The sequence below is a fragment of the Polistes canadensis genome, unplaced genomic scaffold, assembly GCF_001313835.1.
Source record: "Polistes canadensis isolate GaletaPanama2010 unplaced genomic scaffold, ASM131383v1 scaffold_0, whole genome shotgun sequence".
In the NCBI taxonomy this organism is placed as follows: Eukaryota; Metazoa; Arthropoda; class Insecta; order Hymenoptera; family Vespidae; genus Polistes; species Polistes canadensis.
In genome coordinates, this window is record NW_014569547.1 from 2,169,635 (window position 1) to 2,184,634 (window position 15,000).

Sequence of the window (15,000 nt, forward strand, 5' to 3'; positions counted from 1 at the left end):
ACACACACACACACACATATACTTTTCCTCTTTTTCTCATTTTTGTACATGTATAGGAGAAAGAAATAAAAAGAAAGAGAGAGAGAGAAAGAGAACGTACGCACGCGTTCGTCAACGGGCCTAGACCATAGGGACTTTTACGAATTTCTTTTCGGTGTTTTACCGGCTGCACTTGTTCAAATATTTCTCGGTTATATCGAAAGTATAGAAAATTTACCTTTTATTTATATATATATATATATGTTATTGTGAAAGATCGAAATTGGAGAATGTTAAGATTTAGGTAGATGATTAAATGTTACTATATATCAAATATTTAGGTTCATTCTTATACATTAATATTTTAGACATACATCAAGAGATCATGTGAATTTTGATGTTATCCAATTGAATTATTTGACTCTAACGAATATACATATTTAGGGTATAAAAAATATATATATGTATATGTGTGTGTTTGTGTGTATTGTAAAATGTATGACCCTAAGGCAGTCAATTATGTTCCGGAAATCATTGCTACAATCTGTGCGACCCCGTGCGAGAGAGCACTTTCTCTCTCTCTCTCTCTCTTTCTATCCCTCTAGTAATCTTTTAACGCTTGTGTTAACCGTTAAACACCGAGGAACTTGGGTATTCTCGCCTTACAGATGATTTTCACGCTGCACGAGGTATTCCATTACTTCCAGATCTTCCGTTTCTCCCTTTTGTTCCTTCTCTGGCCCTCTGATAACAGCTAAAGCAGTCGCATTTCCTGACTCCTATCACGGGGGTTCGTCTTTTCCTTATTTCGCTTATGTTAGTGGAATCTGTTAAGAAAGTGAAAGACGGGAAGGTATAGTTTTATATCATTCTTTTTCATTCTTTATTTTTATCTATATTTTCTTTCTCATTTATTTTTACATTTCATTTTTTGTTCTATTTCTCTCTCTTTCTTTCTTTTTTTTTCTTTTGTTCAACTAGTAAAATTCCACAGAGGTTTCAGGGAGTAATAACAGGCAAGTACCGTGTACGGATTGTTAGGAAGATGAAGAAGGAACATATCCATTTCTCATCTTTTTGTCGTAAGTTGACCTCGAAATTTCTCAATTATCCTTCCATCCGTCCAATCGGCTTTTTTTCCCTCTTTCCCACTTTCCCTCCCTTTCTCATTATTATTATTGTTTTATTCTTAATAATTTGGACATATTATTATTATTATTATTATTATTATATATCATTTTTCATATATATCTATTTTCCTTTCGTTTCGTCAATTAATTATTTTTCTTTCGTTTGATAATACTTTTTAACATATTTCGTTTATTTCATTAGGACGCGAATGAGAAATAAATAAATAAATAATATTACAAAATTTCAATCCCCGTGCATTAAAGTTATATAAAATGTAACTCACGGAATGATGGGAACTTTTCTATCGATTATTCGTAAAAGCAAGCAAGCAAGCAGTCTCTGTCTTTTAACCGGGTGATGCGTAAATCGACCACTCCCCGTCTTCGATTTCCTGCACGGGAATAACGTTGGAAATTGAACATCGATCGGTCATCCCGTGGAAATACATTCGCCGACATAAACCTACAACTCGAACGCAAGGGTTTATCCAAGATATTTCCCATAGATACTTTTATTCTCTCTCATTTCATTTATTTTCTCTTATTATTATTCTTATTATAAATGATCAAACATAATAGAATGTATTTCGAAAAAAAAAAAAAAATTTGAAATTATAATAGCGTTCGTTTAATTTAACTAAAAAGAGTACGATGAATTTTTGTTGTTTCGAATAACTTCATACCAAAAAAAAAAAAAATAAAAATGAATATTCGAATTTAGGTTTATAAGTAAAATCACGTAAAGTATTTTACATTATTCTTTCTTAACTTTTTGTTTTAATACCTTTTGTGGGAAAATTTCATTAAATTCGCGGCAAAGACACGTGGAGGGTGGGCGACGGGGGGACAGGGGGACGGGGTTAGCGAGGTGGATTCCCTTTTCCAAGACTTTTCTCGAGTTTCCCCATTTGGCAATTATAATGGTGGGGTGTATTGCGTATGCGCAGTGCGCATCTTCTCTCTTTCGACCCTTGTTCCATCGGATTAGATATAACGCTAGGGATGGCTCTAAACCTGCGTCAGATTTTGTTGCACCATCGAAAGAGAGGACATTTTTCTTTCCCTACGAAAATTAATTTATATACATTTTGACGTATCGTTGTAACCGATGTTTTTTTTGGTTTTCTTTTTTGGTTTTTTATTGGAGTGAGAGAACGTTTCTCATTGAGATACAATACGAGCGACAAAACATTTTTCATTTTTAACGTGAAAAACACGCGCGCCCATAGGAATTAGTCGAACGCGTGATACGCTTTTATAAAATCGTCTCGTATACTTAATTTAAATAAAAAATAAAATAAAGAAAGAAAAAAAAATGCGCTTGTCGTAGTAAAAAAAATGAAATCAAAGAAAAAAATCGAATCATATTGCAACACGATAATATTTATCGTTCGATGTTGTTTTTTTTTTTCTAATAAAATGTGTCGAAACACGAATATTTCTATTCCCTGCACGCTATGTTGTTGCTTTTTCTTTTTCTTTCCTTTACACAATTTCGATACAACGTGGTAAACGTATTTATTTATCGTGTTATAGACAAATAAGAGAGACTAAGAGAGAGAGAGAGAGAGAGAGAGAGGGAGATGTATAAGGATAGATAAACATAGGTTAATTATTATTTCGGATTCGTGACTCGTCGAGAGCAGACACTAGACGGGACCCTCGCGGCAGGGAGAATTTTGCACCCCGTAGGCCTCTGCGCTACCCCATAGGATGGAATATATATATATAGGTATATATACAGGGTGGTTTACCCGGCCAAGCCTGGGATAGCCATGAGGTAGTCGCGTTGATTTCGTTCAATTCAGTTTCACGACGTACCTTCGTCGAAATACACGGATTGTATTTTACAATAAACTCCTGTGATATTATGGTGATTAACAATTAATATTAAAACTGAAGAAAATCTATATATATATAGAAAAAGGTTTAGGGTGGAGTTAAAGAGGGGGGATATCTAGAAAAACAAAGATAGAGAATATTTGATGGGACCGGTGGGTGGGGTAGGGTGGGGAAGAGGAGGTGGAATTGTTTGAAAAATTTTAATTTAATTTCTATTTTCTTTATTACGATATTTCTTGAAATATTTTCTTCTCTTTTTCTCTTATTCTAGATTAATATTATTATTGAAGATTTAGGTAGGTAGATATAGTGATTTCGTGCGTGATACTTTAGACTGTTGCTGAGTGTGCACTCTTGTTCCTAGCACGTGCTTTCTCTTCTGCAATAGAAGGAAGGAAGAAAGGAAGGAAGGAACGAACGAAAGAAGATTTGTCTTCTTATCTACCTAGCCTTTATTTCTTTTTTTCTTCCTTCCTTTCTTCCTTTCTTTCTTTATTTCATTTTCTTTCTGTATTTTTTCAAGAAAAAAAAGAGAGAATATCAGGACGATAAGGCACGAACGTTGACGCGACGTCGTTCCTCTCGAATGTTTCTTTTTCTATATTCTTTTTATTCGCAATATATCTACCCGCATTTGTTCCAAACAACATATGTTAGATATCTTTCGTTAAATTAAGTATGGGACCATTCATTTTATTTTTTTTGTAGATTGGAATTTTTTCTATCAGTCTAGTATTAATTTCATTGTCGTATTCTTTCGATTATTATATTTTACAATTAGTGTTTAATTTTTATCTGTTTTTTTTTTTTTTGAGAGAGGGGGGTTGGAAAAATTTGTTAACATCTTTAAGATTTTTAATAGTGTTCTCGATGAAAAATATATATCATATTATCGCGTAGAAATATTTAATGTTCGACGATAGAATTCATGTTTAATTTATTTTTCTTTCCTCTTTTTATTTTCTTGTAAAACTTTTTTAGAGAGTACCTTATATTAGATTTATTTTTGTTTTTTTACTTGCGTAAAGAGATTCACGTTTAATTTTTACAGGATCCGTTTCGTTTTTTCCCATATTCTTTGACAAGATTTTTTTTTTAGTACGTAAGATTAAAGAAGAAATTTTTCTCTTCTTTTTTTTTTTTCTTTTCTATTGTCTGATAGGATCAACGTATAATTTTTGGTCTCCCCCCCCACCCCACCCCACCGTGGAAACGCGTTGTATCATCGATTTCACCAGCTTAGTATGTGCTATTCGATGCTTTTAGATGCGTCGTTGAGTGCTATGCGTCGTTAATCTCGGCGAATGAACGTGTCAAAGGTTAGCAAATTACCGGGTGCTGCGAAGCAACCCCTCCGACCCCCCACCGACCCCTCTCTGATAATGTGATTTTCATGGGAGGACACAAATGAAAATCGTTAATGCAAGCTGTAAAATGTGAGAATCGAATGAAAATCGATATTTTAAGGGAATATATTTATATTTCTTCTCGTTATATATGTTCATTATTATATTTTTTAATATTTAATTTCTTTTCCATTATTTTCTTTTTTTTTCCTCTCTCTCTCTCTCTCCATTAACCGTAAAAACTTTGTTCTTTATCTTTATAATATTTAATTTTCTTCTACGTTAATTCGAGATTATTCGACGTTTCGCATGTCTGATGAAAATCTGTTTCCTTTTTTTTTTTTTATTATTGAATAAATGAAAAATTAATTTAACTTATTCATCGACTTTTTACTTACTAAAGAGCTTTTTTTTTAATTTTGAGATTTCTCTCCAAGTGTGACGATCCATATAAATCAGATTTTTCTTTATTATTCTTATATCGGATTCGTTAAAAATATACTTTGTCGTGTGTTTTACATCGGAGAAAGTACGAGGAAAAAAGAAACAAGGGGGTTGGGGGGCGAGGAAGGATAGCGAGAAGAAAAGGGGTAAATACGAAAGGAAAGTCGAAGAGAATGTTAATAAAAGATTTCTTTTAGACTTTCCTTTCAGACTTAGGAGGATTCCTTTTTCATTCGTGAATAAACAATCAAGAAAGGGTGCATCGATATACCATACCTTTTCACCGCGAGTTAAAAATTCTTTCTCTTTTTTTTTTTTTCTTTATAAAAAGAAAAAGTATTAGAGGAAAGTAAAGAAGTAAAAGAAAAATAAGAGGAAGGAAGGAAAGAATATAAGTACGAAACTATTCACTCGAGATAAAGAAGAGGAACGTTTTTTACAAACTGGCTTTCTTTTTTTTTTTTTCTCTCTCTTTTTCTGTATTCCTTTTTTATTATCATTTTTTACACCTTACAAACACCTAGTTGTATTTTTCACGCGTAGAGTTTGTTTGATTTTGATACGATTCCGTATTCGAACTAATCGTCGGTGGTAATCCGCAAAAGCTTGACAAATTTTTATCCGACTGTCGTTGACATTTTGTTGATTCGGAAATTTTTTTTTCTTTTTTTTAATTCAAAATCCTTTTTCTTTGTACTTTTTTTTATTTTCATCCAATCGATCCTACTACAATAGTGTCACGTACAAAATAATATTTACCGTGTCGTATTTCCATCACGTCATACGTAAAATGTAATTAAATTTTCTATTTCTATGGTTTTTTTTTTTCGTTTGTTTACTTTCTTTTTGAAATAGTTTCATTTTGTAGCATTCAGAAAAATATATATACAAACGAACGATGTAGAAAGAATGGAAGGGTTGATGGTTGTAACAAGCACGCATTGGTATACCAAATCGAGTTGTTTCCTTTTGTAAAGTTCACGTTAATCGAGAAAATACAAAGGGAACATTTTTCAGAGGGATTTCTTGTTTTTTCTTTTTTTTTTTTTTTGAAAGATAAATTGTGAAAAGTTTTATTGGATAGCGAGTGCAACAGTTTATTCTTTCGCAAAATGGATAAAAAAAATTCCGAGCCAAATGTGGCAGCTGGATCTCCTTACACCGGGACACTTCATCTTCGTTTCAACGTGAGTATTAAAAAAGAAATAAAAAAAAGAAAAAACAAATACAAAAATCAAAATTAAAATGTGAACGGATGGACGTGTTAATACTTTTATCATTTATTTTAATTTATTTTGTTGGTTAAAATCAAATACAAATCGCGAAAAAAGATATCATTCGATTCGAGTAAAAGTTTTTATATTTCTTCCTTTTCATTTTTCCTTTTTTAAATCAAAGATACCATGTAGAAATCTAACGTAATTAAACTCACGAGAAAAATTTTCTATTCTCATTTTTCTTTCATTTTCTTTACCTCGTATATTATTATTATTATTATTATTATTATTATTTCTTTTTTATTTCTTACTTATTCTGATATTGAAGAAAAAAAGAGCACGTACTTGAAACGAAACATGCACTATGCACAAACATACATACACACACACACACACCCACCCACACGCGCGCGTACACACATACTCATGCACAAGGATTCTCGTGGTTTTAACTTAAATCGTGTAAAACAGGCTTACGACGAGAAAGAACCCCACCTTTGAAGTTACTAAAGCTTAAGAAAATTGTCGCCAATCTCGTGCACCTCCTACCTGCGTTGTTTTACAAGTATGAACAACAAAAAAATATAAAAAAGAAGAGGAAGAAGAAGAAGAAGGGAAAGGGTAACAAAAGAAAGAAAATAAAGGAATAAAATTTCCATCCTCTCTTTATATTTTTCTTCCATCCTTACTCTCTTCTATCGTTCCTATCCTTTTTGCGAATCCTCTTTTATTTTTTTGTTTTTTTTCAAGACAGGCGTATCCCTGCCACCTCCCACCCGTTCCCCTCCTTCAGACGGTGTATCCTTTTTGAAAGAATTCGGAGACAGTTTGTTGTTGCTCGATAAATTCGTTTCTTCGTTCCTCTTATTCAACCCCGCAACATGGTTATTCATTCTTTTCCTGCTCGAAATTCGTTTTGACACTCTTTATATGGGAAAGAATAGATAAAGTAAAGGGATAAAGAAATGGCGTAAAGAAGAGAGAGAGAGAGAGAGAGAAATAATGACACAAACTTTCTTATTGTATAATTATTTATATATTTGCATTCCCACATTATTATAATATAGTTAATAATTTATTTATTACTAGATGATTGATATAGTCATACATCTATGTATCTAATAATAATTGTTAGTAACAAAAAATTATATCAATTAAGCCCTTATTCCTTTAAGATTTGTTTTTTTCTTTTTTCGATTTCACACAAAAAATATTCTGGTGAAAATAACAAAAGTCTTTTCAAAAGAGATTCATGAACGTATTGAATAATACATTAAGCTATCGTATAATTTTCACCAACTCATTCTGTGACTTAGAAGTCAACTTCTTACACCTACTACGTCGTACCCTTTCAACCCCACTCTTACTTGATATTTAAACTTCTCGCTGTTATAACGAACAGTTTTAAACGGAGAAGTAGTCTCATCGCTTATGGGAGAATATTTTTCATAGTTTGAAAAACTTAATAGACCATTTTAGGTGGGTAGGGAGGGGTTTGTTCCGGTGACCCGTAACCCGTAATTTATATCTTAGAAGTGCAAAATCGAAAATTATATTTTATGGTATTCGTCTGTTGAAATATAAGACATCTTGGGTTTTCTTATAATTAACCCTTTAATTGAATTCGTACCTTAACAAGCACACCCTTTTATCTTATCTTTCTTCTCGTCGTGATATTTCTCATAAAAGTTTGAGAATTACGGCAGATGAATTTTTTTTTAATTATTACACTACGAGAGAGTATTATTATTGTTATTATTATTATTATTAATAATAAATTACGATCGTTCATTTATATGAATTTAATTTAATATAAAGTAATAACGAAGGAAACTAATTATGTAGACTATTAATAATCTTTATCTATGAACTTTTAAGTTGAAAGTAAGTTTAGTAGACGTTTATATAACGGGTGGCCCGGTTGACGACGACGACGACGACGACGACGACGTCAACTATTATGGAACAACGCTCGTGCATCTCACCGAGTGCTTGTGACACGGAAGTACTCTACGATCGATGATAGGAGTAGTACGTAAATAACTCGCGTCTATCTGAACGTAGAGAGGTACTACATCGACCTGGAAACATTTTCGTGTTTGATTCTTAACGCGTTTATTATCACGTAACCCATTCTACCCACTCACCTTTTTTTGTTTTTTTTCTTTTTTTTTTTTTTTTGTATTATTAATATAATCAAGAAAAGGAGATTTATCAAATATATAGGGAGAGATAAATTTATTTATTTATTTAAACGCGTTAATAATAGATTAAAGCAAAACGATACGAAAGAAAATAATACATCAAAATTAATGATCATTTAAAATAAATAAAACGATTATATCATTGGCTTAACGAGGAAACACTTTAGGATATAAAAAATAACATTTAGATATATCAATGATAAAAGAACAATAAGGAAAGTAATTATTTAATTTTTTTGACAGGAATTTGATTAATTACTTCTTTTATACTAAAAGATATTACGTTTAAGAAGAATAAAAGAAACGAACAATAATAGAAAAAGGGGTGGTTAGAATGAAAATAAAATATGTAAGAGTTTTTTCGTTTAGAAAAATGAAAAGAGAATGTAATTTGTAAATGCGTAGTATTATGGTACGTTCAAAGGGTGGCTTAACTCATAGACTCGGTGATATTCTGGTCGGCCGTTTGCATAGATCCTAGAGTAGCGTGCAATGAGTATTACCTTATGAATATACATATATATATATCAATCTATACTAGTAATGGTAATGTTAGTGTTGGTAATGGTAGTGGAAGTACCCTGGAGTGTACCTCTGGTAGAGAAGAGTAGTCGAGATCAATGTGTGTGCATACGCGTGGTGGCTTACCGCCACGAGTAAAACCGAACCACGTTTTGTGTCCTACTCGAATGAGTATATATATATATATATATTGGTAGATATCGATAGGTCGATAGTGAACATCGATTACTGACCCATTTCGTCGTGTCTCGAGTCTCAATTTATCAGAATCATTAGACCGACCAAGCAAATTGTCATGCGTGCTTTTTGATTCGAATAAAAATTTGTCTTCCCTTCGAGAAAATAAATGAAAATTATACATTCTTACATTCCATTACATATATCTCTCCTCTTCCTCTTTCTCTTACAACTTTCTATATTAATTATCGTAGTATACATTATTTTAGTTGGTTCTTCTAGTGCATTAGTCAAATTGAAAGCTCGTATTTTGATACTTCTATAAATCTCTTTAAGTATCGACTTTTACTATTTTATGTTTTTGTTTGTTGTCTGACTCTGTGTGTGTTATACTTATTTTCGATTACTTTTTCATTATATATAAATATATAGGATGTACTGGTTAACTTTGTCACATTTGAAATGTGATAGTATTAATTGTTAATATTATTTCTTGAGATGGAATATATTTTCTTTTTAATTCAATTTTATTGGTAATTTGTCTGTTCTCTTTTTCTTTTTTCGGAACGGAATCTTTAGATTTAACTGGAAATATTTGAATATGATAAAGTTAGTTGGTACACTCTGTATATTTTATGTATATATATATACGTTGTATGCTCAAGCGAATGAAATCACGCGCAACAGAGAAAGAAAATAGAGAGATAAAATACATTGCGAAAATCGAGATTAAACTTTGGCAAATCTCACGACGATTAATTTAAAGCTTTTACTGAATGCAATGGCATTAGGAACGACAAGAGATTTGGAATGGTAAAGAATTGTTCATTCTAAATTCTTTTATTTTTAACTGCCACCGAGAAAATTCAACAAGAAATTGGGGGCGATTATTGTTACCCCGATCCTCTTTAAATCTTCTAACATGGGGCACACATTTTCTCAGCATTTTCTCAGCTCGTTGCATTTGAATATTTTACATGAAAGTAATAATAATATTAAAAATGATAATTTTGCGATTGAAATAATATTTTATCGGAAGATGTTCTTTATCGTTTATTTTTTAAAATGACTTCTTTTAAATTTTTATAGAAAATTATCGAAATTTCTCAATATCGTTTACTTTAATATATATTATTTTTCGTTTACATTTTCTTGCAGAACGTTTTGCGAGAGTTGGAGCAGAAAAAGCCGCAATTGGACGAGCTCGTTCACACAGCAGAAAATCTTCGTGCCGATACAAACAGACAACAATTACATGGCAAAGGTAAATGCTTTTTCATTTCATTTGCTTTTATAGAATTAGGGTAAGCGTGGGTATTATATCCTGCGGTTGAAAATCTACGATTTTCTTAAACAACATATTTTCTTTTTAACGATCAATATTTAACATTATTTTATTAAAAACAAAGGCTCTTAAAATAATGAAAGTATATTTCAATAAAATAAAAGTAATACCTCGTATGCGTGTATTATTGTAAATTTCAAAAAGGTTCGAACGTATTATTACCTATGATTGTATATTTTCAATTACTGCATGTCAAATACTATAAAAAATAAATAATCAATAAAATCAATAAAAAGTATATAGATTGGTGATCATTAAAAAAGTTTAGGTATATTTGTTGAAGTAGAAAATAATTATCTTTCATTAAGTTATTCAATTTGAAATTTTAATCGTACCAATACCCACACATTTACCCTATATATATATCTATAATGTTTACTTTTCTAAGCCAGTCAAGATATTATCAGATATCAGAACCAACAAGAACTAACAAATTTCATTACTTAGCTCATCCAAACTTTAATCGATGTGATCTTAACGAGCATCTGTCGTCATAATTGATACTGCCAGTCCAGAGGCATGTTCCTCGTTTGTCTAGTAGTCTCATTATTCGAACGAATTTCACTAGTTCAATCATCGTTTACATTACTGTTACGTCAAAACTCTGTTACTCGTGTGACCAAATTATATTCGAGATGGAAAATGAATGAACAAATTTTATTCATCGTTAACATCTCGCCGTCATACGTTTTTAATATTCTTTATTTCATTTTTATTCACATATTCGGACGTTAATAAATTTTTCTTTCGTCCTAATATAAATTTTTTCTTTCGTGCATAACTAAATAAAAATGAATCGTACACGGTCGGGTACAATAAAACGAATATACTGTAATTAATATATATTCTGACGTAAAAATATTTTTTGTTATTTTGTCGTTTTATAATTTTGTTCTTTTCGTAACAAATAAAATATATATATATATATATANTTATTGGTCCTTCTGTTTTTTTTTCTTCTTATAAAAAATTACATTCACACACACATATATATATATATATATATATATATATATATACTTCATATAGGGTCAGAATTATAAAAATAGGATAATTTGTTTATATTAATAATAATAATAAAAATGCTGTCTTAACAAATACGTCAGATATAATATATCAGACAACTCGAGGATATTGATTAGTAGGTTTTGAATTTTCACGCGTTACCGGTACGATTCAAAGTTGAACAGGAGATTACCGGCAGTGACGTTAATTGTTTCAAGGGTTCTGGAAAATTCCCTCTCCCTCCGATGACTGGCATTGTTCACTCTATATTAGCGACACGGTACTCTCGTCGCACTCGTCTTGTTTCCTGCCTGTATATTATAGTCGGACGATTCTTTCATTCATTGTTTCCCAACGACCGTCCGTTTCGTCTAACTTTTATGCTTGAAAACTGCCAAGAAATTATGACATTTTTTTCCTTATTACTTTTTTTCTTTTTTAAGAAAGACTTATACGTATTTACCACGGAAATTATAATACAGGGTGTCTCGGATAATCCGTCTCATATCGTAGGATTAAAATTTGTGAAATTATAATCAAACGTTATGATGGGATATTACATAAAAGATTATTGTCACGCAACTCGAGAGAATTTTTCTACGTGCAATATCATTTTTATAATTTCTTTCTTTTTTTTTGTTACTATAAATGCATAGATTACGAATTGCATATCTGTGTTGTAACGAATTTCGTATCATCAATGATTTGCGAGATATCGAAGCGCGAAGATTTACGTTTTTATAATAAGGACGAATATTGAACAAGAAATTAAATGTATATTTGAAATATTTTTATTGAATCTCTTTATTTAATTCCAGGTAGAAAGAGAGAGAGAGAGAGAGAGAGAGAGAGTAAAAATATGAATATATTATAAAATAATCTATTAATAAAATACTTAATTCAGTTCTTTCGATATTTCAACTAATTATTGATTAATCTACTAAACTCGTGCTAAACCTAATATTTATCACGATAAGAAATAAACAATCTCGGTCATTCTATATATACAGTTATCGAGCAGAGATTAAAAATACTTTATTCTCAAAGTAAGTAATCGTAACATCGAGATACGAGGAGAACACGAATGCAATGAAAGGAAGTTGTTCGATGACGTAAAGTCTTACCTATGGTTAACCTGGCCACTTTAATTACGAGCACGAAACATATGGGGGACATGTTAAAACGCGCCAATTCACATAGCAAGCTTGCTTTTACAGTCTGTCACGGAGATTCTACAGCAAGTTTATATACTTCCAAGACTCGAGTGCTTGTTTTATGTGGCGTTAAACTCTCAAGCTCACGGTCTTGAGTTCGCCTCTGCAAATTTGTCGGTTAGGCTAGGCTCGGCTTCAAGGGGTTAACCTTGGGGTCAGACTTCGTTCCTATATTCTACCCCCATTTTTTTCCTATTACTTTTTTGGTTTATCAAAATCGAATATTTCCTTGATACGTTCGTGATTTGAAAAATATTCGATATATGTACAAAATATAATTTAAATTGTATTAAAATTAAATTAATATATATATATATTTGATTGCTAGAATGTTTTTTGTAATTGGTGGTACAAGCGAGCAAGGGGATGAAAATTTATATTTAAAAATAATTAAATCCAAGATGTAAAACAAAATTTGTTTGTATAAGGCTTTGTTTTCGAGAAGTATATGATTTAATATATTTAAAAAATGAAATTTATTTATATACTTATATATTCGTGATAATATATTATACAAAGTTAGATTTTTAACGTATAAGGTGGACGGTAGTTGAGTAGTAAAAGTCAAGGCTCGGTCAGACGGGTAAATCAATTTTCCAATCTCGTTTGATTTATCTTGTTATTTTTCTACAAAGATAATTATCTTTCTTTTTTTCTTCTTTTTTGTTTCTTACGATCATCTCGTTTAAACGATTTCGGGACGAAGTCGTGCAACGTCCGACCGTTCGATAGAAAGTTTTCGAGGAATGTCGGATTAACGGTGCTTCGTTTTATAGAGCACATTCCTCTTGATAATGGAGACCAACCGCTTGACGTCTCTCAACTTCGAGACTCGAAGTGGTACCTACTTTGTTATACGTCTTTTCAGATCTTTCTTGTACTAGTTACTGATATCTTTTCACAAAGAAAAAAAAAGAAAGCGAGCTTTTCTCTCTTTCAAAAAGGAATAAAGGGATCCCTTCCTTGGACTTTGAATTGGAAAGTAAATCGACCACGGTTTTATTATCTCTCTATCCGTGAATTTACATTTTTACTAATGGCTTTTCCTTCCTTCGATTACTACGAGAAAGAATTATTGTTACACTGGTTAGTAGTAGATATATTTTCTTTTTGACAAGGTATCATAAAATAAAAACGTATCGGGTTCCGATAATAAACGGGACTTCGCAATTAATCTATCTCATCGGATGTAATAAATTATTATAAAATTTCGTATGTATCTCTGTGTGATTTCAGATGCATATATTATTTTATTGAGCTCTCGAATAATAATTCGAAAGATTTTAGATAGTAGATTTTTGGATTTTTATAGCTTTGTTGAAGTGGAGTTTAAGAAAGAGTATGTTTAATATATTCTCAGTAATTTCAATATAAAAATATAAAATAATGTTTATGTTAGGTGTAACAAACAATGATCAAACAACGTTAATTAATGAAACAATTTGTTTTATTGTTTTTTTTTACGATAAGTTCAACGATAGTTTTTTAATTATCAAACCAGTCATGATTTTGTACAGACTGTCGGACTAGAGTCATTAAAATCAAGCTATTCTTCTTTGCATAGTCAGCATCCTTTGTATTAAAAGTGTACGATGACTATGCTAAACGATAGTGGTTGGTTCTCTCATCATGGGTAGGAATGAACCAATGAAAGAGAAACTTTAAAGGGCTGGACGTACCGTATACACGCACTTTCGTATGCATTATATACGACCCGATGGTTAGCCGTATGTCACCCCCAAGGGATAAACTATGTCAATAATGCAGCTCATTCTTGTCACGTTACCAAAGTGCATCGTCGTTCCCTCTTTACCGCTTAACCCGTTTGACCCTTTTTGACAATACCCCTATATAAGTGTGTTTTCTTTTTGGACAATGCAGTTTGTTTTTCACCTAGTCGTCCTAATCTGTTAATTCATTGATAATATTTCTCGTATATCAAATCATTTACTTCATTTATTATTATTTTATTAAATTTTATAACGAATATACGATCGGCAAAATTTTCATTCGAATTATTTGAAAATATAAATATTATATATATTAACAAATCGATACGCGAATAAAATATTGAATGTATTCAAGATAATATGGTGAAAAGTGTAATATAATAGGAAAATAATTAACTTTGTATTTTTTAATGGAAGATCCGTTTGTGATTTTGAGAAATTCATGATAGAATAGGAGGATTAAACTGTATGACAAAACTTAAAACGTTAGTTATATGTATATATATACACTTCCGTTTTCTCGTATTTTCTAGACGTTTCTTGGCATATTGCAATTACCTCAAATCTATTGCAACTTAGGACTTCTCATATCTTTCTAAATTGCACGCACTTAGGCTTGAGTTACTGCGCGACTCGAGGATCCCTAAACTCCTTTCGTAATTGCTTAATTATGTCAATTAATGAGCGGACCAGAGAGATAAGTGATCTCTCTTATTCATCTCGAGAAACTCGTTACATTATTCTCGTTTTATTACTCAGCAAATATAATTGACCGAATTTTTTTTTTTTTTAAATTCATTTTACACAACTCGTTATTTCCATTTCTCGTTTCTTTCAAAGTCCAT

The 15,000-nt window shown here is 31.3% G+C and overlaps 1 protein-coding gene across 1 annotated transcript in view; it reads left to right on the top strand.

The window, feature by feature from the left end:
- LOC106793116 (dystrophin-like) overlaps positions 1-15,000 on the top strand; it is a 339,379-nt gene that overhangs the window by 75,953 nt on the left and 248,426 nt on the right. The window contains exon 34 of the mRNA XM_014759810.1: positions 10,020-10,125. Coding sequence (XP_014615296.1) covers positions 10,020-10,125 — 106 coding nt within the window. The remainder of the gene's footprint in view (positions 1-10,019; positions 10,126-15,000) is intronic.